Genomic DNA, 23,735 nt, shown 5'->3' with positions numbered 1-23,735 from the left:
AGTGGCCGCGTGGCCTCATGCTCATCCTGATACATTTCTTATCCCAGATCTTCACTCCCTGAACCCCAGCCCCACTTCCGCCTGGAGACACGGGCCATTTCCATTCTCTAGGATTAGAGGAAGCATTCCTCACTGCTTTGGAGGGTTGGAATGGAAAGTGAGGATGGACTATTGACACTCCATGGTCCTCATACATTTCTTATAGAAACCATGGCCCAGGGGCGCCTGGGTGGCTCAGTCAGTTAGGCATCTGCCTTCGGCTCATGTTGTCCTGGGATCGAGCCCTGCACTGGTCTCCCTGCACGGCGGAGAGTCTGCTTCTCCCTCTGCCTCTGCCCCTGCTTGTGCTCTCTTACTTGCTGTCAAATACATAAAATAAAAAAAGTAATCATGGTACAAATCATGATGTATTAGCCATGGAAAGCCTGCTACATATCAGCCTCTTCATGGAACTGTGTTTCTTGACTCTTCTGGACTAAATAGGCCTTTATTGGTGTGCCAAGTCTTTGCCACTTTACTGGCTGTATATGTTAAGCCAGTTCCGTGATCTCCTCAGCCTCAGTTTCCCCATCTGCAGAAATAGGGAGGTGCTCACTTTGTCACAGGACTGTTGTGAGTGTTCAGATCACATGAATGTCAGTACAGTCAAGTTCCTTCCTATTCCCAGACACCTGTCTCTTGAATTTCACTGCATCAGCAGCTACATGTGACATTGCTCCCTTGGAATAATGTTTCTCGGGTGCCAAAAGCTTGACAGGCAAGCTTTCTATTTTGGTGGCCATCTGGCACAGGTAACATCGTTGCCAAGACTGTTGAAAGGACTTTGGCCCTCTCCTGGTAAAATACCTGTCTGAGAAAACAGAAATTCAAAGGCCTGACTTGGACCGAGTAGTAATAGCTATTCATAGAGTGCTTCCTGTTTTATATTACAATCTGAATTATGTCCCCTAGAATGCGTATGTCGAAGTCTTAACCCCCAGGAAGTCAGTGTGTGACTGGACATGGTAAAGGTTCCTTTAAAGAGGTAATTGAGTTACAATGAGGTCTTTAGGGTGGGTCTTAATCCAATGTGACTGATGTCCTATAAGAAGAGGAAATTAGGACACAGACCTACAATGAAAGGAAGCCCGTGTGAAGACACAGCAAGAAGGCAGCCATGTGCCAGCTAGGGAGGGAGGCCTCAGGAGGGACCAGCCCTGCCCACACCTTGATCTTTTTTGACTTCCAGCCCCCAGGACTATGAGAATATAAATTTCTGTTGTTGAAGCCCTGAAGTTTATGGTACTTTGTCCTGGCAGCCCTAGCACACTGATACAGTGCCACAGTTGTCCACATTTTATGGGTAAGAGAGCTAAGACGCAAATTGAGTAAGTTGCCCAAGAGCATATAGCTAATGAGTGGCCTCCTTGGGATTCAGTTGTTCTGCTGTATTCCATGACCCCCTCCCTTTACAGAGTTGCCTCAAAGACTATTTGGATCCCATTCAAGCAAAACAGGTGAATTTTCTGTGGTGTGGTTGCTATGTGGAATGTTCCAGTCTTGACAGAGAAATTTAAGTTCCATACAGGCAAGGAGTGTGCCTACCTTGTTTTTCTTGGTCTCCCCCAAAGTCTAGAAAAGTGCCTGGTGTAAAAACTCAGTGGCTAATGTAATTTTGTGCTTGAAGAGTCAGCAAAGTGGCATATTCGTAAGTCAGCTGTGAAGTGTCTTCAACAAAGTTTTATGAGGTCTAAGGTCTACTGTCTTTTCTGCTGATCTTGACATCTTTCTGTGCCCATGAGTAGTCTAAATCCTGCTCTTCTGTTGGTATTTTCTCAAGTACCTTTCGTTACTCACAAACTTGAAAAGGTCTGTTAGAAGGTTATTTGTAGGAGTGCCTGAGGGGCTCAGTGGGTTAAGCGTCTGACTCTTGGTTTTGGCTCAGGTCATGATCTCAGGGTCATGAGATGGAGCCGCCACACTGGGTTCCATGCTCAGCAGTGAGTCAGCTTGAAAGATTATCTCCCTCTGCCCCTCCTCTCGCACGTGCCTTCTGTCTCCTAAAATAAATAAATAAATCTTTTTAAAAAGTTATTTGTGTTATTTCTTGAAGTCTTGTTACAAGTAGAAATTGTCCTCTGCCTGTTGCGTTAGCATGCCGACTCCTTGATGAGGCTTAGAATACCCTGGTGCCTGAGCCTTCAGGACAGAAGTGTATTTTCGTGTACGGTCTGCCTTCTGGATTCTGAAGCTAGTGAATCACCACAGTGCTCTCTCACGCATAGCTAAACTAATGTAGGTTTGAAATCGCATGAAAGGATTCGTTCAAAGATTTAGAGGTTTGTGTTTTCATGTAAAGTGAGTTAACTTGTAAGAAGAAGTCTAAAATTTTAACTTGGTTTAGTATCCTGGTTTACTTTCCTATTCCCTGTATGCTTGAATAAAATGTGTATTTAAAAAAAAAAAAACAGAAGCCATTCATTTGAAGAATTGGTATGTTCACTTGAAAACCTTGTGAACAGTCACTTCACACCCGTGTGCTGTCCCCTCATGTCTGCTATCCAAGTGCCTTTTAGTGTGCGGAGCCACACTGGTGGTGCTGAGCTGGGCACGTATCCAAGGGGAGCAGAGTCTTAGGCTAGGGATGGGTCTGCTCTAGAAGGCAGTGCACAGCACTCCACAGTCAAGGATGATCACAAGGCAACGTTTTGTTCCCCCCTTGAACTCCTGGCCCCCTCAACAAAGGAGTAGAAGCAAAGGTAATTCTTGGGATCATTCTGTCTTTACTCCATTTGAAGAAATAAAATGAGAGAGAGGTATTTTATTTGACGAAATAAAATAAGCTACCATAAAAGTGCTTTGGTGTCATTTTGCAAGGGTGGGGAATCTGCAAATGGCCAGTCTCCGTACCATCAAAACCTGCACATTGACCAAGTTAGGAGCTTGTGTGGAGCTGGTGGGCAGGCAGCCATCTAAGGAAAAGCTGGGGAGCATGGCCTGCCCTACTGGTCTAGTGGCACACCACAGCTCTGAGCGCTGATGTGCCTTCTCCCCGTAGGCTCCCCTCTCAGGAAGGCTCCAGAATTCTCTGCATTCCACCCAGGCTGCAACATTTTTACCTTAGGGCTTTTCACGCTGGTTTCCCCACACACAGGAAGAAATAAGTTTCACACTGCAGCTCCGCACTCGCTCCCTTACGTAACTGAAGCAACACACTATGCTTGATGCACTTGGGAGGTTTTTCTATCTTACTAACTTAAATAAAACCAGAACATACACACACACACACACACACACACACACAAGATGGTCACAACCCAGTAAATTGATTTTATGATCCACTAGTGGGTTTTGAGGCACAATACAAAAAATTCTGCCTTAGACCTAACAGATCAGCTGACTGCTTCCAATTGGCTCATTGCAACATGTGGGAAGTGAGTCCCCCACCCAACCCCGTTTTGGAAGGACAGAAGCGCAGGAAGAGAATAAAGGAGGGGAGGGTGTTGGTTTGTAGCCAGCGGAGGGTCGCGGGTGTCCCCGGAGTGGCCCAGGCACGCAGCTCTGACCTGTGCCCCGGGCTGGCCTTGGACAGGTCTGCGTCCATCAGTCCATCCGCCCGCCCCTGCAAGAAGGCGGAAGACCTCCGGGCTGAGCCCTCGGGAGGCGGAAGACCTCCGGGCTGAGCCCTCGGGAGTCCTCCAGGAGCACCACCCTTGGGGGGCGCCGGTGCCCTGGCAGTGCCCCTCCGAGGTGGGGGAGGGGCAGGGCGTGGAGCCCCCGGGGCGGGGGCGGGGGCAGGGCCAGGGGCAGGGGAGGGCCAGGGCGGCCCTGAGCGCTCAGCCCCGCCGTGTCTCCGCAGGCCTCGGCAAGACCAAGAGGAAGACGAGCGCGCGCGACGCGTCCCCGACGCCCAGCACGGACGCCGAGTACCCGGCCAACGGGGGCGGCGCCGACCGCATCTACGACCTCAACATCCCCGCCTTCGTCAAGTTCGCCTACGTGGCCGAGAGGGAGGACGAGCTGTCCCTGGTGAAGGGGTCGCGCGTCACCGTCATGGAGAAGTGCAGCGACGGCTGGTGGCGAGGCAGCTACAACGGGCAGATCGGCTGGTTCCCCTCCAACTACGTCCTGGAGGAGATGGACGAAGCGGCCGCCGAGTCCCCCAGGTTCCTGAGCCTGCGGAAGGGCGCGTCCCTGAGCAACGGCCAGGGCGCCCGGGTGCTGCACGTGGTGCAGACGCTGTACCCCTTCAGCTCGGTCACCGAGGAGGAGCTCAACTTCGAGAAGGGCGAGACCATGGAGGTGATCGAGAAGCCCGAGAACGACCCCGAGTGGTGGAAGTGCAAAAACGCGCGGGGGCAGGTCGGCCTGGTCCCCAAAAACTACGTGGTGGTCCTGAGCGACGGGCCGGCCCTGCACCCCGCCCACGCGCCGCAGATCAGCTACGCGGGCCCCGCGTGCAGCGGGCGCTTCGCGGGCCGCGAGTGGTACTACGGCAACGTGACCCGGCACCAGGCCGAGTGCGCGCTCAACGAGCGGGGCGTGGAGGGCGACTTCCTCATTCGGGACAGCGAGTCCTCGGTGAGTGCCTGCGGGAGGCCGCGGGTGCGGGTGCGGGTGCGGGAGGCGCGGGGCCTGGGCGGTGCGCGGGCTGCGGTTGCGTGTGTGCAGGTGGGGGGGTGTGCGCAAGGGCAGGCGCGCTGCTCTTCTCCGTTCCCTCTGGCGCACACGGCAAGTAGCCGGAGGGTGTGTGCAGCTCCTGTTCACATAGAGCCCCACGTATTCGCGCATCCAGGTCAGCTAGAGGAATCCCGCGGCCCGCAAGCCTGCTTGGGGTTGCTGTAACGGACTGTGATGGACTGCGGTGCCCCGTGGGTGTAGGAACCCACCTGGGGACCTACTCCGGCAGGTGGGACGGCAGGTAGAATGGTCCTGCAGCTGCCGAAGGCGGTTGTGCCGCTCTCCTGAGATTGTCCCCTCGATGTTCTACACACTCCGACATCAGTTTCTCTCCAGGTTTCCCGTTCTGTGAGTGACCCCACTTCCCGCAGCCCAGGCCCTGCTGGTTGACTTTGTTTCCTCTCTAGGTCCCAGGCATGTCTCCTGGTCACAGCGGGAGGGGCACCTGGTTTCTGACACGGCCTTTTGTTGGTCGGTTTGTTTTTCTTTTGAAACCAGACTATCCCAAGGGCACGGCGACCGCAGGCGGCATCAGGGAGTTCATCTCCAAGAAGCTTTTAAAGCACTTATGAGCAGAATCGAAAAGGAAAAGACAGGGCTTGAAAGAGACGAGTTTGTGTGTGTGTGAACTGAATCAGAGGTATGAGGCCGCCTGACTTGCAGCAGATCCTTTTCCAGGGATAGGCGGATTGGGGGTTTGAATTTTTGGGTATGCTGAGCCTGTCTGGAAGAACTGAGCCGGTTGTCACACACGGTAACCTTTCCATGGGTACGTTATGGATTTTGTTGATCTCTTTGCAGATATGCCTTCCATATAATAAGATCCCCACCCCCACCCCCCACCCACCCCCCACCCCCACCCCCAGAAAAAAACATGACTTCTGCAGATAGAATCCATGGTGGTTCTGTTGTATTGGTTCTGGCAGGTTTCAGTTTAATTTTTTAAATGCATACTGTAAGACTGGTAAATATGTGATCTGCACCATAATTGGTATCCTCTGGGAAGGTTGATACCACAGTAAGTGCATATTCAAGACTCTTGCAGACTGATCTGAGAGCAATTCCAGGCCACAAGAAATGTTTTTCCTCTTCTGAGAGAAAGGCAGCTGTGATCTGTTCTTCTTAGACACAGGAGAAGCATCCTGGTGGTAGAAACCAGACCCCTCACGGTGTCAGCAAGTCACAGGGTTGGCGGCTGCCTTAGACGTGCTGGGGCTAGCATACCAGACCGGGGTATTAACTACATCTGAAATCTGAATGCTGAGATTTTCTTATCCAGCCGCCAGAGCTTATCATTTCTGGCAGGACATCAGATTGAATCGGTCTCACGTGACGTAAGTTCTGTGCATAGCTTCCTTTAGATCCTGCCGCTGGAGGCTTAGGAGAATGCGGTATGTCACACTTTTAACTCTTTTGAGCAAAAACGTAGAGAAATCACTGGAAAACCAATTACAGCATAAGGTGATTGGTCCAGAGTACTTAGGTGATAAATGTTAATCCAGCACTAGAAAGTATAATCTTGATTTAAGAAATTTTAAATTTGAAGGGTGCCTGACTGGCCCAGTTGGTGAACTGTGCGACTCTTGATTGTGGGGTCGTGGGTCGTGGGTTCAAGCAAGCCGCACACTGGGTGTAGAGACTACTTAAAAATTTAAAACAAATTTTGATTTTGAATTTGAAGATACTTCTAGAATAGAGAGGGGCTAAAGCAATCCCCACAGCGTGTATGCCTCAGCCCCATTCACTGTTCTTCCTGCCTAGGGCTTGAGGACAGGGTAGGTAAGTAAAGCACCCTCCAGATTGCTGGCCTTGGAGTAGATCTACTACTGCTTTTCCGTAGGAAAAACACACCCAGCTGGGATCACTCTCTGGACTCAGAGACCAAATCCTTTTGGATGGGGAGAGATACAGGCATACCTCTTTTCATTGTGCTTCTCTTTATTGAGGTTCACAGATACTGTTTCCAGTCTAATTGGCACCATTTTCCTCCAGTATTTGCTCACTTCGGGTCCCTGTCCCATTTTGGTCATTCTCTAGGTATTTGAAACTTTTTCATTATGTTTGTATTTGTTACGGTGATCTGTGATCAGTGATTTTTGATTCCCTGAAAGCTCAGGTGATGGTTAGCATTTTTTAGCAGTAGAGTATTTTTTAATTGAGGCAGGTACATCATTTTTTTAGACATAATGCTATCGCACACTTAGCAGACTGCAGGATAGTGTAAACATAACCTGTATATGCACTGGGAAACCAAAGAATTCATTTGACTCAATTTGGGTTTTTTTGCGGTGGTCTAAAGTATCTCTGGGGTACACCTGAGCTTATGTTATCTGGGTTCCATCTTAACCCTTGAATAAGCTCCAGGGTGTTGTTTGTCTCAGATTATTACAGAATATACTGACTTTCTAAATAATTGAAACATTAATTGTTTCCATTCTATTTTAACTACTTTGATAGGACCCATTACAAATTTTTTGGATTTTAACTCAGAAAACTAAGCTATGACACACTCATGGTGTGACTCTAGGGCAATGGAGACAGGAGGACCTGCATCAGCTCTGCACCCTCACTAGCACTAGCTCAGCCAAAGAGCACCATGTGACCTGACCATATATGCACAGCTGCCTCCCGGTGGCTTGTGCCATTACACGTAAACTCTGCTGTTCTGCTGTTGGGATGCCCGCCTTGTGCCAAAGGGATGCTCTTGGAGTCTCCAAGGCATGTTGCTCTATTTCTTCCAACAGCAGACCTAGGTCTGCTTTTCTCACTCACATCCGGGTCATTGCGGAACTATGTAGATGGACAGGCAGACAGATCCATTCCGTATTCATTTTCCACCATCCACTGACTGCCTCTGCCTCTTGCCAGTGCTCTCCTGTCCTTTGCTCTCCTTCTTTGTCTCTTTTCCTGTTCATCTCTGAAGATGGCATTTCTGGGATGAGAGCCTGGCTTTCAAAGCAACCACCAGACCGATGGGAGCCCTCAGTCTAGCACCTGTAATCTTGCAGCACATCGTCTCATGCTAGGGCCAGAAAGGTTGCTGAGGGGGTCTGCATTCCTGCAGGACTCAGAGGCATCTTCATTTCACTTCCTCTTTCTCTCTTGCCATCTTTGGGCCTGGGACCGTCCTCTGATCGAGGTTACCACGGACGCCTGACTTCTGAATAAGCACAGTAGCATTTTTAGAGCCCCGCTTCAAGATACATCTTGTTAAGATATCCTGAGTGATTCCAATGTAAATAAGCTAGGCTCTTGCTTGACATTATCCTGCATTTAAAAATACTCAGTATTATTTTGTTTTGAAAAATAAAAATATACCCAGTGCTGAGCCTTAGGACATGTGTGCTTTTGCAGAAGAAGTGCATATTTTGGAAAAACAAACACAAACATTGCCGCATCCTGTGCTATCCAGTGTCTGTGATGTCCTGGGTATTTTGGGGAGGTATCTGGCAGGCATGTGTTTTCAAGGAATGACCAGACGAACCCCATGATCCTGTTCGGGCTCTCTTTTCTGTCCTGAATCTCAATACCTATCCTCTGTGTTTTCTACCATCTTCTCTCCCTTCCTCCCCACTCTATAATTGTCATTTATCCTTAGCAAGCACGAGGTGAAACAGCACCATTTCTCACTCTCCATATTCCCTTATCCTGCCTACACCTGCAAACCCCTAGCTCATTAAATTTAGAAAATTTGAAGTTCTTACCTGCCCTCTTTGTGCTCATCATACCTGCTTATATATTTGCCACATTTATTCTGTGGATATGGTGGGAAAGCTATGCTCACAGTTAAGAATAACCAGCAACGAGGTTTCTGGTAAGCAGTGGAAGTTGGCAATATTTTAGTTTTTCAGTTGCTCTGCCCTCCTCGTCCTTGAAAAGATCATTCGGATAGAGACAGCTTTCACCTGGGGTGCAGTCTACCAAGGGGCTAGCTGTACCGTCTCCATCTTTTCCTCTGCAGGACTTTAAAAGTCCGGAGAGATCTCCTTTTGCTTCACATGTTTTATGTTCCACAGTAGGATGTGGATACTAATTTCTGTTCATTCGTTTGTTTCTGATGGAGACAAACTACCTCGCTAAAGATAATGTTAACGTACGCGTTGGCCACACTAACAGTCATGTGTTCCAATCCTCACTCCTTTTTTAAGAAAAATCCATTAAGATTATTTGGCCAGGGAGAGGCAGAAGAAAAAAATTAGTATAGTTCCTTGTTACAGTTTCTGAATTCTGTTTCTTACAGAAATCATCTTTTTGTGTGTACGTGTGCCAAAACTCTGTTTTTGGGTCATATCCCTTTGTCGCTGTAGATCAGTGATACTCAAAATCTGCTCTGTGCCAGCATCTCCTTGAGGCCCTGGTAAAATAGAGACTGTCAGGCCCCACCCATAGAGCTCCTGATGCTGACCCTTACCTGAAAGAACCTGGGAGGCGAAGCTACAAGGGCCCACTTCCCATCGTGTCACTGAGAGTTGCTGAGTGGCCTGCCTGCTCTTTGTGCCTCGTGTCTCTCCAGGTCCTAGCACCTTTGTTCCTGCTGTTGGGTTCTTGGACTGGGCTGTCTCTTCCTCCAGACCTTCGTACAGGTCTAGAAAATTCTAGAATACAGCTCCCCTCCACTGCACCCTCACCAATGTAATGTGCACACATCCTTCAAGTCTCATTCCAGCCACCTTTGCGCCTACAAAGCCTTTTCTGACAGGCAGGCCTGGGCCACGTGCTCCCCACATGCTCCTGGGGGCATTGGGCAGTCTGGTGCTAGGGTAGCATTCCTCCTGAACCTGGCTATGTTGCCCCCTTCAAAGGCCGTGTCAGCGTAGAGCGTGCATATTGTGGCATGTTGTTGGCCATTGAATCCTACTATCTTGGTGGGACTCCAAGAAATAGTATTTGTGTTAACTGATGAATTGACTATCCAGAATGTGCATGATAGATTGAGTAAGGGAATCAGCAGCCAACCAGTGCAGCATGCTGGAGATTCCTAAGTTCTCTCTCTCTTTGCCTCTGTTCTCCTGGGCTTGTGCTAAATGCACTGTTGAGCTTGAATCAGAACCGTGCCTCTGGCTTATTCTTTGCTGCCACGAGAGAGGTCCAGATACCCTGTCTTCAGGCCTGCAAACACAATGAGGAAAGAAATGCTCATCCAGTAACCACTGGCAACAGAAGAACAAGTCTTTCAAAGCAAAACAAAAAAATATGTCCAAGTAAATAATTTATCCATGACCATATTCAGAAAATTTTCATAAAAATCTCTTGGATCATGAGCTACCACTTATCTAAATATTTGCTCTCATAGAAAATCACAAGTACCTGTAAGAAATGGTTTTCCCCAAAAACATTTAAAGGTGTAACGGCAATTTTTAAAAACTGGGTCAGGGAAGTTTTTTAGCATTTAATCTATTAGAAAGGCTTATATGGCAAACATGTGCAGTACCAGTGTAGGCCTCTGGGTTTTTTGGGTATTTTTTTTTTAAACCCAATTTCAAAATTTAGCTGTGGCTACAGAAATAACTAAATGTGATTGTCTTCTAGACTGAGACTTCTGTTTGGTTTCTACAAGAGGTAGAAAGAAGTTAGGCTTACCTTCCCAGTAATCCAACGATTGCTCCCCTAAATTAGCAGTGAAAGAAAATCATAGGAATTAGGATCTTTTTGAACTGTGCATTTCTGTTTTGTTTTTCACAACCCATGCGTGCGTAGACACAGACTGAGGGGCAGGTGAGGCTGCAGGCCCCAGCACGTGTACACTGGCCAGTCCAGCGGGGTGCTTCCTGCTGTAGATGTGGTTTCTGAGCTAGGGAAGGACGATTATGAGTTCCATCTCCAGCCTTCAAGATTATGGAGTGACAGATGCCAAGGAGCCGGGACAGATGGAGAAGTGTTTAAATTTGGCTCTGGTTGACACTTGGTAAACATAAACATGATATTCTTGTATGTAAGGAAACACCTGGAAGGCAAGCTCACGTGTCTTTTCTTCTTAAACTGAGTACCCTATACTGCTGGCCAGGAGTCTTTGCCAGGTGTCCCTTGAAAACCATTCCTTTGCAACCTATAGAAGGAATTCCATAAGAAGTGGATACGTTAGTTTTAAGATGTGTGCAAGATAAGCACTTGCCCAGCCCGTATGATTTCAAAGGTATCTTACTAATACCACCAATGTTGAAATATTCCAAGAGAGCCCAGTGGGGGTCCCAGCCTAAGCCAGGCAGTATCACGGTATCATTTTTGGGAGGTTGAGAAAAAGTGATTCATAGAAAAAAAAGTAAACTTTAGGGAATCGCTGTCACCTGACCACAAGCCAAAGGAAAGCAACCGTTTTTAGTTCAGGAACCGTATCCGAGCCATGTCTCCCACTGCCCCATCCCCCTGCTCCCAGGAGAAGCTGTTAACTAGGGTCACCAGGTGTTGGAGATGATCTAAAGGAAATGTCGAGTTCGGTGTACCACCACTGTGCCCTCACTAGGAGGCAGTGCATTGGACCCTGTGGCCTCCCCACCCACCTCAGCATTCCCTGCAGTTTGAGACTGCACCCCGCGGCCCCAGACTACTGCATGTTAGCTTCCATGGCAGGAAGAACACATGTCCTTGCCCGTCCTGATGCCTTGGCTCCCTCTGTCACATTCCTGTTTCCACCAGAACTTCACAAAGCTTTTTAGACCAGCACAGAAACCTTACTTAAGAGATGTTTTTTATAGTGGCAAAACGTGCATCATATAAAATTTACTGTTTTAACTATCTTTTTAAGTTCAGTGGCATTACAAGCATTCACACTGTTGTGCAACCATCACGACCATCCATCTCCATAACTTTCAGTTTCCCTAATTGGGATTGTATAGCCACTAAGCACTACCCATTTCCCTCTTCCCCCAGCCCCTGGTGACTTTCTTCTGCTTTCTCTGTCCGTGAATCTGACTACTCTGAGAACCTTATATGGGTTCTCTTGTAGTCTATCTTAAATCATGTAGCATAATGTCCTCAAGGTTCATTCATATTATAGCATGTGACAGGATGTCCTTCCTTTTTCAAAGCTGAGAGTCTGTTTTATGTATGGACTGTATTTTGCTTATCCATTCTTCTGTTTGTGGATACTTGGGTTGCTTCCACCTTTTGGCCGTTGTGCATAATGCTGCTGTGAATATAGTTGTGCAAATATCTTTTCGAGTCCCTGCCATCTGTTTTTTAGATGTATACCCAGAAGTGGATGGCTGGGTCAAATGGTAATCACTGGTTAATTTTGGGGGGACCTGCCATCAGTTTGCACAGCGGCTGCACATAGCACATTCCTACCAGTGATGCACAGAGTCTCTCCACATCTACGCTGACAGTTGTTACTTTCTGGTTTTGGGGGGGTTTTGTTTTTCACGAAAACCATCCTAATGGGTGCGAAGTGACAGCTCACTGTGGTTTTGATTTGCATCAGCACGTAATCTCTTACTCTCAGCTTCACTGTTTGCTTGTTTGGGGATGTTTCATGTGGCACTATTACTAAGCAACTCCTCCCCGTAGCCTCTGTAGCGTGGCAAGAGCCGGGTAAAGTAACAATATAGTTACCCCCGCAGAGTGTATAACACAGAAAGCAGTTCATTATGAATTAGGTCCGCAGGTAGTAACTATGAGTGGAATTGTATGCGAACGGCCTGCTCACCCCCTTCTTCCTTACTGTATTGTTTCATTTTTTTAAGGGATTTTATTTTTATTCATGAGAGACAGATAGAGGCAGAGACATAGGTAGAGGGAGAAGCAGGCTTCCTGTGGGGAGCCCGATGCAGCACTTGATCCCGGGACCTGGGATCACAACCTGAGCCAAAGGCAGATGCTCAACCACTGAGCCACCCAGGCATCCCTTGTTTCACCTTTTTTGAAAGTTCCCACTAGATTATAGTCACTGGAAATATTACAGAAACAAATCTAACTAGTTCTGCAAGCAAATGGGAAAAGACACATGTAAAATTTTCCTTAGCTTCATGGAAGTAATTCTCAAAGTGTGGTTGTTGGACAAGCATCAGTGTCACCAGAACTTGCTAGAAATGCAGATTATCAGGCCTCTCCCCAGGCCTGCTGAATCTGAGTCTCTGGGGTGGCACTCTGCATCCTCAGCTGGGAGCAAGGTCTCCCAGCAATTCAGATATTGAGATTTGGGAACCACAGAACTGTGGCATATAAAATTGGTTCCAGCCCTTTTGAACAGCACCATGTTTTATGGTAAGATTCTGAATTGAATTACTATCATTTATTATTGATCATTTGCACTGGGCATGCCATGGCAAAAAGGTATTCTAAAGTCTAGCCTGTGAGGTATTTACATTTAACTTTAGGAAATGCATTTTGGAAGGCAGGGAGGCATAAACACACATGCACCTACCAATTTGGAAATGGACAGTAAACACTGTCATTTGAAGATTAATAGATGGGACTCTTCTGTGGTTGACAAGTGAGTTATGTAAAAAAGTTCATTTCAGAAAATAATAAGAATGATAATATTTGATGATGTCATATATGAATTGGCTTTAGGCCTGTGGAAGAAATAGTTCAAAGACACATATGTAGAAGAAGAGAAAATGCCAGTGAAGAGATCTGATGTAGAAACAAAGAGAATAGTATCAGCTGACAGCTAGTGGCCTAAGTATAGACAGTGAGTCAATTTTGATTAAAAGAAGGCCATATTGGACAACTAGGGCAGGTGATCTAAGAATGATAAAACCAAGAAGCAGCATTTTTGAGATAAGAACAGAGAGAGTATTGATCAGCGGAATACAATTTGCCTCTGATCATTGGTTCTCAGATTTTTTTTTTTTTTTTTTTTTTTTTTTTTTTTTTTTGGTAAAGGAACTACTTCTAGACAAAGAGCCCCTTCCTTAAGTAAAAAAAGAGAGACATCCATTTTACCAAACAAAAGGAAAGAATGATTCAGCTACTGACAAGAAACCAACAAGGTGACCTCTATTTGGAAGTACAGGGAGTGTTAAATATATGCATAAATTGTATATGTTGGCAAATTGAATTTAAATAAAATATGTTTTTAAAAGAAAAAATACATATGCATAAATGATGTTCAAAAACCTGCAAGACTGGAAATCCATCCAGTCTACCCGGGATGCTGGGCAAACCACACAAACGACATTTCTACTCTCCAAAATGAAAGATAAGTAGAAGTTTGAAGAATCAGGAGTGCCTGGGAGCAAGGTCCCACCCTCTCCTGTTATTTCTTCCCAGCCATGTGCTTAGAAGAAAATCATATTAATACTTAAGCTATCAGGGATAGAAAAAGAAATAAAGGACATTACAGACTGTTCTCGGCATCCATTTTCCCCCATCAATGAGAAGATAGTGATTAAATCTTGAGGAAAGGAGAGAAATATTTGACCAAGTCATCTGTTTTTAAAAATGCAAAGGTGCTTTACAGCAGTATTTATAACAGTGGAAAAGGAGGTGAAGCTATAGAAATAATACTATCAGAGAGGGTGTTCTTTGATTTTCTCTTTTAAAAGTGTCATTTGTGAACAGAAATTGCAAAGATGTCAGAATTACCTAAAGGAATGAAGAATGGAAGAGACGGTCCAAGTGGGAAATTCATAAGTTAGTACATTAATTGAACACCTACTCTGATCCCAGTGTGGACATGCAGGGTTAAATCAAGTTCTTATACTTAGAGGGATTACATTCAAATAGAAGATCTAAAACCTAAACAAAATGATGTATTAGTAAAAGCCCTGAGAAAGGTTGATTGTCTGCCAATCTATTAATTGTCCTTCCATTCCACTTGGAAAATGTCTTCCTTAAAAGGGGAAGGAAGAGTAGAATGAACAGGTTATCCCAATTGATAATTCTTCATAATCTCCGGTTCAAAAGCTATGAGAATAGAAAAATCATTCCTTTAAGGAACAGAGAAAGAGAGTACAAGAAGTCATGGTCTCATGTTAGAAAATTTGAAAAGTTACAGTGTTCAGTGAAGAGAAATGATACCAATAAGTATAGCCTTTGGAGAAGAAAAGGGAAGAAAACGTGGATAGTGGGAGGAAGCTCAGCAATAGGAATTGAAAGTAGATGTTTCAAAATGGAAGAGAAGCTTCAGGACTTAGTCTAGTTAGATTTAGAGCAGCCAGAGAAAGTTTAACAAATATGGTGACTGTGATAGCTTAAAAAGATGTCTGCAAATTCTTTGATGCCCTTTTCAAAGGGTAGAGCCCAACTGCCTCCCCTTCAGGAGAGGCTTCACTTAATGACTCACTTCTATTGAGCAGAATGTGGTAGAAGTGATGTTAGGTGATTTCCAAGACTGGATTGTGAAAGACATTCTGGCATTGCTCTCTCTTGGATCACTTGATCATGAGGGAGTCACCTGCCAGCTTGTGAAGACTCAGTAGCCCTGTGGAGAGGCCCATAAGACCAGGAACAGAGGCCTACTGAGTGGTTCATGTGAACAAACCTGGTTCTTGGAAGCAATTCCTGAATCCCTAGTTGTGACTTCAGACGATGTCTTGACTACAACCCAACAGGAGCTGAGTGGTTTCAACTCAAGGCTTAAGGTACTCCCAAATTCCTGAACCACAGAACCTGCAATTATAAGTGTTTGTTGGTTAAACCACTGAATTTAGGGGTGATTTGTGACACAGCAGTAGACAAATAATAAGGTATTTTTGGATAGAAAGAAAGGCGACAATAGAAGATGACAAAGTTCAAGAGACACAGTTTTACCATTGGTTGTTTAAAGAAAGAGCAAACAAGTAGCAAACATCATGTTGGTAATGTTTATTTTCCCTCTGCTGGAAATCAGGAGGAGACCTCAAAGACACTGGGTGGCACATTGTTCGGTGTCCATCTATCAAGTGCTTATTACGTATCAGATACATCTTTTCTCCTACATATATAAAAATGAGATATAAATGACCCTCTTCCATAAGGAGCTTGGAGCCTAGTAGGAGAGACAGTTGTAAACAAGTAGAGATGACACCGTGACCACGAGTGGAGCAAAATGTGGTGCTTCTGCAATAGGAAGTAGACCTCTTCTAGTTAGTTTGGAAAGTTAAGTGTTCTCAAGAAATTCTAGTCAAAAGAAATCTTTTTAAAAATTGACAAGATGCTGATTGCTATCTTTATAAAGTTTCATAAAAGGAATTTAAGGAAAAGCCCTAAATGACAGTGTTTGCTTAATATCTTCCCAAATGTTGTACTCCTGACATTACTCTAGTTCATTAAACTGTTCCAGTCTCTTCCCAATTTCAGGAATTATCTCTGTTTTGTGGTTGAGAAAATTGAGACAGAAAACCATCAGGAAATCTGTCCAAGGTCACAACACTAGTTAGTAAAGGAACCAGAATATGAACCCATGAAGCCTGCTTCCAGAGCCCATAATACAGCCAGCTGTCCTGCTTCTCAGTAGTGTAACTGTAATAGAGACTTGGAGTCTGAACAAATGACAACTTGTCCAGTGTTACATGACCAATTTCCACTTCTGGTCATGGTGGACTAATTTCTCATAGACTAACACTTCTGCCAAAAACAGCTCAAAAAGCTGGTGAAACCTTGAAACAGTCAAAAGCAACCAAGAAGTAAGTAGTCTTTCAGGAACCTACAGTACTGGGGGTAAAAACTGGAGGTCAGAGCCACCAAGGAGGCAAGGCCCCAGAAGAAAATCCAGGCCTTTAGTATGGACTCCCCAAAGTCTACATACTAGATGCAAAGGCAAACCTGAAATTTAAAATACCAAAGACAAGACCGAATTACCAAAAACAAAGGGGGGGAGGGGGAATAGAAACAGATTCATAGAAGCCCAGACTGTAAATGTGTAAATGTGGTCTTTAAGATATATGGATTAGTAGGTTCAAGAAATTCAGCCAGATGAATTTGAGTAGAGAACTAGAAGCAATATAAAGGAACAAAAGTGATAATTATAAGACTAAAAAATACAGTAACTGAAATAAAGAACTTGGTGGGTTTAACTGTAAATTAAATGCAGCTAAAGAAAGGATTAGTAAATGGGAAGGTAGCCCAGAGGAATTAGAGATTTTAGGATACACACAAAAAAGGACAGAAAATACAGAAAGAGCATAAGAAGTTTTGCTATGGATTGAATGCATGTCTTGCCTCGTCCCCGGCCAATTCACACGCTGAGGCCCAGTACCCAATGTGATCATATTAGGTGAGTGCATGGGATTTAGCCCTTGTGAATGGGATTAGTGCCATTATAAAAGAGACCTTGGAGAGCTCTCTTGCGCCTTCTGCTGTTTGAAGACACCATGAGAAGATTGTTCTCTATGAAGCAGGAAGCAGGCCTTCATCAGATACCAAATCCACCAGCTACTTGATCTAGACTTTCCCACCTCCAAAACTGTGAGAAGTAAATTTGTCTTTAAATCGCCCAGTTTATGGTGTTTGGTTATAGAAGGCTGAACTGAGATTTATAGGACCCAAGTGATTTAACATACATGGAAGTGGTGTCCCAAAAGAGTGGATGATGAGGAGGAGAGGTCAGCAAGAGGGTAGAAGAGGTATTTGTTTAAATTTTTTTTTTTTTTTATAATAGTCACATAGAGAGAGAGAGAGAGAGGCAGAGACACAGGCAGAGGGAGAAGCAGGCTCCATGCACCGGGAGCCTGATGTGGGATTCGATCCCGGGTCTCCAGGATCGTGCCCCGGGCCAAAGGCAGGCGCCAAACCGCTGCGCCACCCAGGGATCCCTAGAAGAGGTATTTGAAGTGATAAATGCCAGTGTCACATGACTAGTGGATTGCCAAGCCAAGTCTCCTATTTTCAAATTTAGCACCTTTAAAACATTTTTTATAGTGACATATACCCCACAGAAAATGTCTATTAAGAAGTACATGTTCAAGCAGGTCCAGGTCAGGAAATAGGACATTGCCGGTACTCTAGAAGCTACTGCCCACTCCCAGATTAGCCTCCTGATTGTACCACACCTCCCACTAAAGGTAATTGCTACGTCTAATTTTATGATAATCATTTTCTTGGTTATTTAAGCCTATGTGTGTATCCTTAAACAGTATATTTTAGCTTTGCTTGCTTTTGAATTCTATAAACAGTACCCTGCTGTAGCTATTCTTTTCTTCCTTCTTTTGGTCCATACTCTGTGGGATTTATTTAGTCCATGTTGATGCATCTGTGTCATTGTTTGAGGAAGTATATACCTCATGTTTATCCATTTTCCTGTTGGTGGATGTGAAGAATGTTTGCACTTCAGTGTCATTATAAATAATGCTTGGACATTCCTAAACCTGTACCCTAGGACACATGTGCATGCTTCTCTAGGGCACATCCCTGCAATGAAATTGCAGAGTTCTTAAGAATGCCATCTTCAACTTCTTTGTGATGCAAAAACAGTACTGGCTTGGACCCCCAGCAACCATGAAGAGTCCCCCAGGCCAGCACACTTTCCACCTTAGAATCACTGTGGCATATTGGCCTCCCAGTGAAGGACACTCAACAGACTTCAGCTCTGGGCCCCAGCGTGGAAAGCTTAATAACTACCTCACATGGGCCTGTGTCTTCAGGTCAGTAACACTCTAAAACAAAAACCTGTGTGGAGAGAGAAGGGGGGACTGGAGTCTCTTCGGGTCCTCTTTCTCAGTGTAGGTATTCAAACACAACCCCGTTAAGGTTCTTTGACCAGCTTCAAGTTAGAGTGCAGTCATAGTATCAGCACACTGCTACTAGTCGAGGGGAGTGTGGAATGGTTCTTTTTCATCCGACTCCCTTAAGTCATTCCAGAAAATGGACAAGATGTGGATAAGGCTGGTGGCATCGCCTCCCCAAAGCATCCTCCCCTGGCTCATGCTCTTTCTCTGGAGGCAGAGTTGTTTTGGGTCTGGAGCTGCTCCATCTCTGTCAGACCCAGGGAACTGGCCCAATTTAAGGGAGGCAAAGAGATTCTGTCCACCATCCTAGCTGTTCATTGAGGCAGTTCCACAGGGGAACATCGAACAGGGCCAGATTCCTTAGGACAGAATCCGAAAGGCATCCACACCTGGAAGTGAGGGTGGCCACAGAGCTCTCTCCTTCAAGGGGCTACTTAGCCCATCAGTCATGTTTGTATCTTTTTCTCATGACTCTGAACATTTGAAAACACTGCTGGTAGTTGGCCCAGGTTTCGTTTCTGTTCTCAGACTTTATCAGCATCCCCTGGATGGCTCAATGAAACACAGATGGCCGGGGTTAAAACACAGATGGCTGGGCCCTACCCTAGAGTTTCTAATTCAGCAGGTCTGGGGCGAGGCCTGAGAATTTACTTTTTCTGACAAGTTCCCAGGTGATGCTGCTGCTGGTACTGGTCTTGGGAGCACATCTTGAGAACCACTGGTCTAGCTCATCTTCAGGCTTCACTTAGTACTTGTTAGTGATAACATGTACCCACATTTTAGTATATAGATTGGAAAATCTACTCAGGATGAATCGAGAATTCCCCAAGCATTCAGCATTCCTGCTTGACATAAACTTGGTTCGTTCTACATCCTTAACTTTTAAGATTTCTGCTTAAGAGCCCATGAAATTAAAAATTACCTTCTCCACTGCATTGGTGCTACCGCTGTAACACACAAATACACATGGTGCACCATGATGTTAAATTAAGGAGCTTAAATTAAAAGCACATTTCCCCGTTCAAAAAGTCATCTTTTGATCATTTGGCTTAATTAAAATTGGGTGTATCATGTACTTACCCTGACTCACATACTACCTCCACTATGATGCTGCTTAATCTGTGAATTGATTAAAGTCTCTATAAAACTAGCACAGTGCCTGGCTTGTGCTAAACTAGAACAGTGAGACCAGATCGCCTTCTGTCTTTATCTAAAAGGCACAAGCTTCTAGCACAGAATTTATATATTTATAAAATGTAATAGAAGCTTGAAACTAAACACTGTTTTAAGGAAAACCTGAAGCCCTCAGGAGAGAGTTGAGTGTTCATAACTTCTATGTCCGATTACACATGGTTGAGGTGCCCTCATGCTCTAGGACCAGTAACTGTTGTGACAGCAACAGTGATGCCAGTGCTCCAGGCCTTGCTTCTGTGTGGAGGACCTGTCAAGCAGTACCTCTTTAACCTGGTTCTTTTTTCAGAGCCATACACAGCAACCAACTTGGATAATAATATGGAGGATCCCAAGGTTAGGTTGGTTATATCCATCTTGTTCAGTCCTGTGAAAACAGTCATGATTTGAGAATTGAGCAGTCACATGATTACTTAAAATTACCCAAAATGATGTTTTGTGCTGTTTAGAACATTGTTATTAGGGCAGGTCATCTGTGACATTAGGCTTTGTGATGATGTGTTTCTGAGAAGTCTAGTGGAGGAAATAATTTTTAAGTTCCATGTCCTCCTCCCCACCCCTTGACCCTCTTGTGGCCATGATTCTGAAAATCATATGTAGCCTGAGGTTGAATCAGAGATCAATCTTTCTGTGTCTCCCTGAAAGTTCATCCCACCAGCGCTTCCAGGGTCTCCTCCAGGGCATCAGGTCCTGGGGTTAGCATGGATATAAGATGGAGGCTTTTCCCTCAAAGATTTGTTTCTCTTTGGTCTGTTTGGGACAGAGGGATACATAAATACAAACTGAATACAGTTGTCTCTTGATTCTTGCATGGCAGCAATGACTGGTGGGTGAGCCCCACAGTGCTTTTACAGAGTTAAATGTCCTCAGATACCCATTTCCCTGGGATGTCATTGGTTTTATGGAATTTTTACTTGTTTTGTGAGATTTGCACACTTTGGATTAAATGTTTGTAAAGTCAGCCTATAGACAGTGGCTGAAATCCTTGTTAATTTTGTACCCATGGGCAGGACGCAAAGCTGGATGGGTCCTCAGCAGCAGGAAGTTGCTGGATGTTGAGAAGTGCTGAACCTGCTTTAGGAATTCAGTTAAGAACTGTAGTGGGCTCCCACCATCTGTACGGCTGTCTGTGGAATATAGCAGTGGAGAGGATGTGGTCTGGCTGGCCTAATGCATAGTGAAGGGATAGGACATACGTGTAAAGTATTTATTACAGAGCAGTTACTAGACTACACTCTGCTCCTACCACTGGAAGCTGTTAGCCTCATGCAATATGGCAAGCCAGGGAGGGGAAGAACTTATCTTGATTGAAAGAGAGGATGAGGTGGCTTCTTCAGGTGGAAAAACCTTTCAGCTGAGCCTTGCAGGAATGGTCATCCAAGGTGAGGGGCAAGATGGTTCAAAGAACAACAGGAACAGGAGTGAGAATGGAACTGGAGGTGGGACACACTTTCTGTCTCATTGATTAGATCTGTCAGGCAGGGGCCTGGTGGCACACCCTGAAGAGGCACGGCATGCGGTTGGCTTTTCTTCTGGAGCCACTGAGTGGGGCCAGCCTCCTTCCACTTCCGCATCAACTCTGCTGGCTCGTCAGTGCCTCAGAAGGAGCAGGACCAATTTTAATAAAAATAATGATATTAAAGTTTATTCAAATATAAGTAGGCATGGACGTAATCACAAATTCAAACACTTCTCAACAGAATCTGTGCTTAAACCATGGTACAGCTGCCCCCCTGGGATATTTCAAACCATGTTTAACATGCAGCCAGAGTTTTCAACTGCTCTTAAAGTATTTATTTTTAAATAGCTTAGAGTTAGGAAATTTTTGATGGCTTCATTTCTAATAGAACAAGGGAAATTTCTAGCTGCTGCCTATATGCAAATCACTTTTTTAAAACTACCAGTTGATCAGGAGTAGGTTGGGAAATTTAAAAATTTAAGTTTCTTCAGCATCAGGTTAACACCAGTATCCTACATGCCCTGGAGTCCCCAGTGTTCGAATAACTAAGATACATGGGGCACAGAAGCTGTCCTAAGCAAGGGGCAATTTTTCTTGGATGCGGGACACGCGGAACCTGGGGCGGCCTCGGGCGAGTGTGCGCGTCCGTGCACTTCCCCGCGTGCCCTGCTGACTCGTGTTCTCTCTCCTCCCCAGCCCAGTGACTTCTCCGTGTCTCTGAAAGCATCAGGGAAGAACAAACATTTCAAGGTGCAGCTCGTGGACAATGTCTACTGCATCGGGCAGCGGCGGTTTCACACCATGGACGAGTTGGTGGAACACTACAAAAAGGCGCCCATCTTCACCAGTGAGCACGGGGAGAAGCTCTACCTCGTCCGAGCGCTGCAGTGACGGCCCCGGCCCCTGCCGCCTGCGGGCCTCGGTGCCACACTCGCTCCCCGGAGCCGGAGCCGCGATCCGGGAGGAAGCCGCGCTCAGCTGGGCCCCGGGCCCTCCTGCAGCGGCCTCGCTGCGACCGGCGCCTCGTCGGTCCTTGGCTTCCTTTGCCTCGTTGACCTGTGCGTCGGGCGGTCTGTTTGCCGCGCGCCTCCCCTTTGCCAGGCCGGGCCCTGACACCCACTTTCCGGCCCGCCCCCCACTCCCGCCCGGGCTTAGAGAACGGCAGGTGGAAGAGGGGAGGTTGGTTCACTTCATTCCTGCTCCGCTGAGAACAGCCTTAGCCTGTTCACATGGTTCGTGCAGACACAACCCCTCGTTAAAAAGGTTAAAAAGACATCGGGCACAGCTTGAACGCACTGCGGCTGCCGTGGTCCACTAAGAACTCCAGGACAGCTCAGAAAGCGGGGGCGGGAGCTCCGCAGAGGCCCCCGGCCCTGGGCCTGGCAGCCGCGCTCTGTGCCCTCTGCCCTCACCTGGCTCCCAGACTGTCCAGGGAGTGGACGCGCCTGCTGGTAGCAATACCGGAACCACCAGATGAGAGAGTAGTGGGGAAAGTCCAGTGCCTTCGGGGCTATGCTTGCAATAAAAGGATCTCCTTGAAAGTCAGTCTGCAGAAGCGAGACCCGTGACTCAGAAAGACAGACGTTGTGGTCATTTACCCCCAGATGTGCCATCCGCATAGTGCTTTTCCTCTCGCCCTTTGGCTTGTTTAAATTTCACAATTATGTATTTAATTCTCAAAGTAATATGTATCCGTAGCCATTTGTTGACACTAATAACAGATGATTAAGGAAAACAGCTGATCTTTGGGGAAGGGGAGCTACCGTACACTTTACACACACACGCAGCCACACCATATATATATATATATATATATATATATTATATTATACATATATAATATATATATTATATATATTATTTGCTTTACAGGGAATTTTTCAGGGTTTACAAGAGAATATGTGATTGGTAGCAAGAGACACACAGAATGTTTATGAAGAAACTGCATTTTCTTTTTTCTTTACATTTGAACTTCTTTATAGTTTAAATATTACAGTCTTGAGATGGCACATTCCTACAACTGAAGAAGGGGTCTTGAGACCTCCTAAACTTGCATACTCAGTTTTTTGGATATTGTAATAAAAAAAAAAGTATTATGACAAGACTATGTGTGTATTTATCTTTGGTAAAACTCAGACTCCCTTACGGGAGACTAATTGCTCTAGCATTTACTGGACACTCAGTGCCTACAGGGAAACAATTTTTAGAGAGGAGTTTAACAAATTTATTATTTGCGTGTTTTCTTTTTCTACCACCACATATTTTGTATGCTGAAATAATAAATTTTAATTAGTGAAACTCCAAGAGAAAGCAGAATCTCAAGCTTGGTCGTAACGTTACTCTTTGGACATTATTTGTTCAAAAGTGTAGTAGTAAACTTTTGTCAGTCACACTGCTCAGCACCAGCTTTTCTCTCTTCACCTATGTCCTAACTTTCATTTGCTCGATTGGTAAGTGAACCTCAAACAGTGGCAACATGCCAGGCACTGGAAACGAAGTCACATCACGGGATTTGTGGTTCGTGGGCCCATGACAGGAAATGTATATTTAGTGTCCCACGTATGCCTGACACAGCGTGCTCACTTACTCCTCATCACAACCCTGTGAGGTGGTCCTGCTCTCATGCCCCTTATATAGATGGAGAAAATGAGGCACAAAATAAATGCACAAGTTCATGTGGCTGGTACGTGCGTGGTAGGGCTGGGTTGTGAACCCAGAGAGCCAACTTTGGTGCCACCCCCTCCCAGCACCAGCCCACAGGGGCCTGCCTCCAGGAGAAAGAAGATATTTGGTGATTGTTTGCACTTAATCTACCATTCCTGTTCTCTCTGAGTTCATGG

The 23,735-nt window shown here is 45.6% G+C and overlaps 1 protein-coding gene across 3 annotated transcripts in view; it reads left to right on the top strand.

The window, feature by feature from the left end:
- NCK2 (NCK adaptor protein 2) overlaps nt 1-22,997 on the top strand; it is a 150,184-nt gene extending 127,187 nt beyond the window's left edge. For all 3 annotated transcript variants that reach the window (XM_041754773.1, XM_041754771.1, XM_041754772.1), the window contains exons 5-6: nt 3,839-4,560; nt 21,592-22,997. In XM_041754773.1, the coding sequence (XP_041610707.1) occupies nt 3,839-4,560; nt 21,592-21,786 (917 nt within the window). In that variant the 3' untranslated portion in view covers nt 21,787-22,997. The remainder of the gene's footprint in view (nt 1-3,838; nt 4,561-21,591) is intronic.
- The last annotated feature ends 738 nt before the right edge of the window (nt 22,998-23,735 follow it).

This window comes from Vulpes lagopus, chromosome 5, assembly GCF_018345385.1.
Source record: "Vulpes lagopus strain Blue_001 chromosome 5, ASM1834538v1, whole genome shotgun sequence".
Taxonomy (NCBI): Eukaryota; Metazoa; Chordata; class Mammalia; order Carnivora; family Canidae; genus Vulpes; species Vulpes lagopus.
Note: the sequence above shows the minus strand (reverse complement) of the source record. Positions and strands in the feature narration are given on the sequence as shown.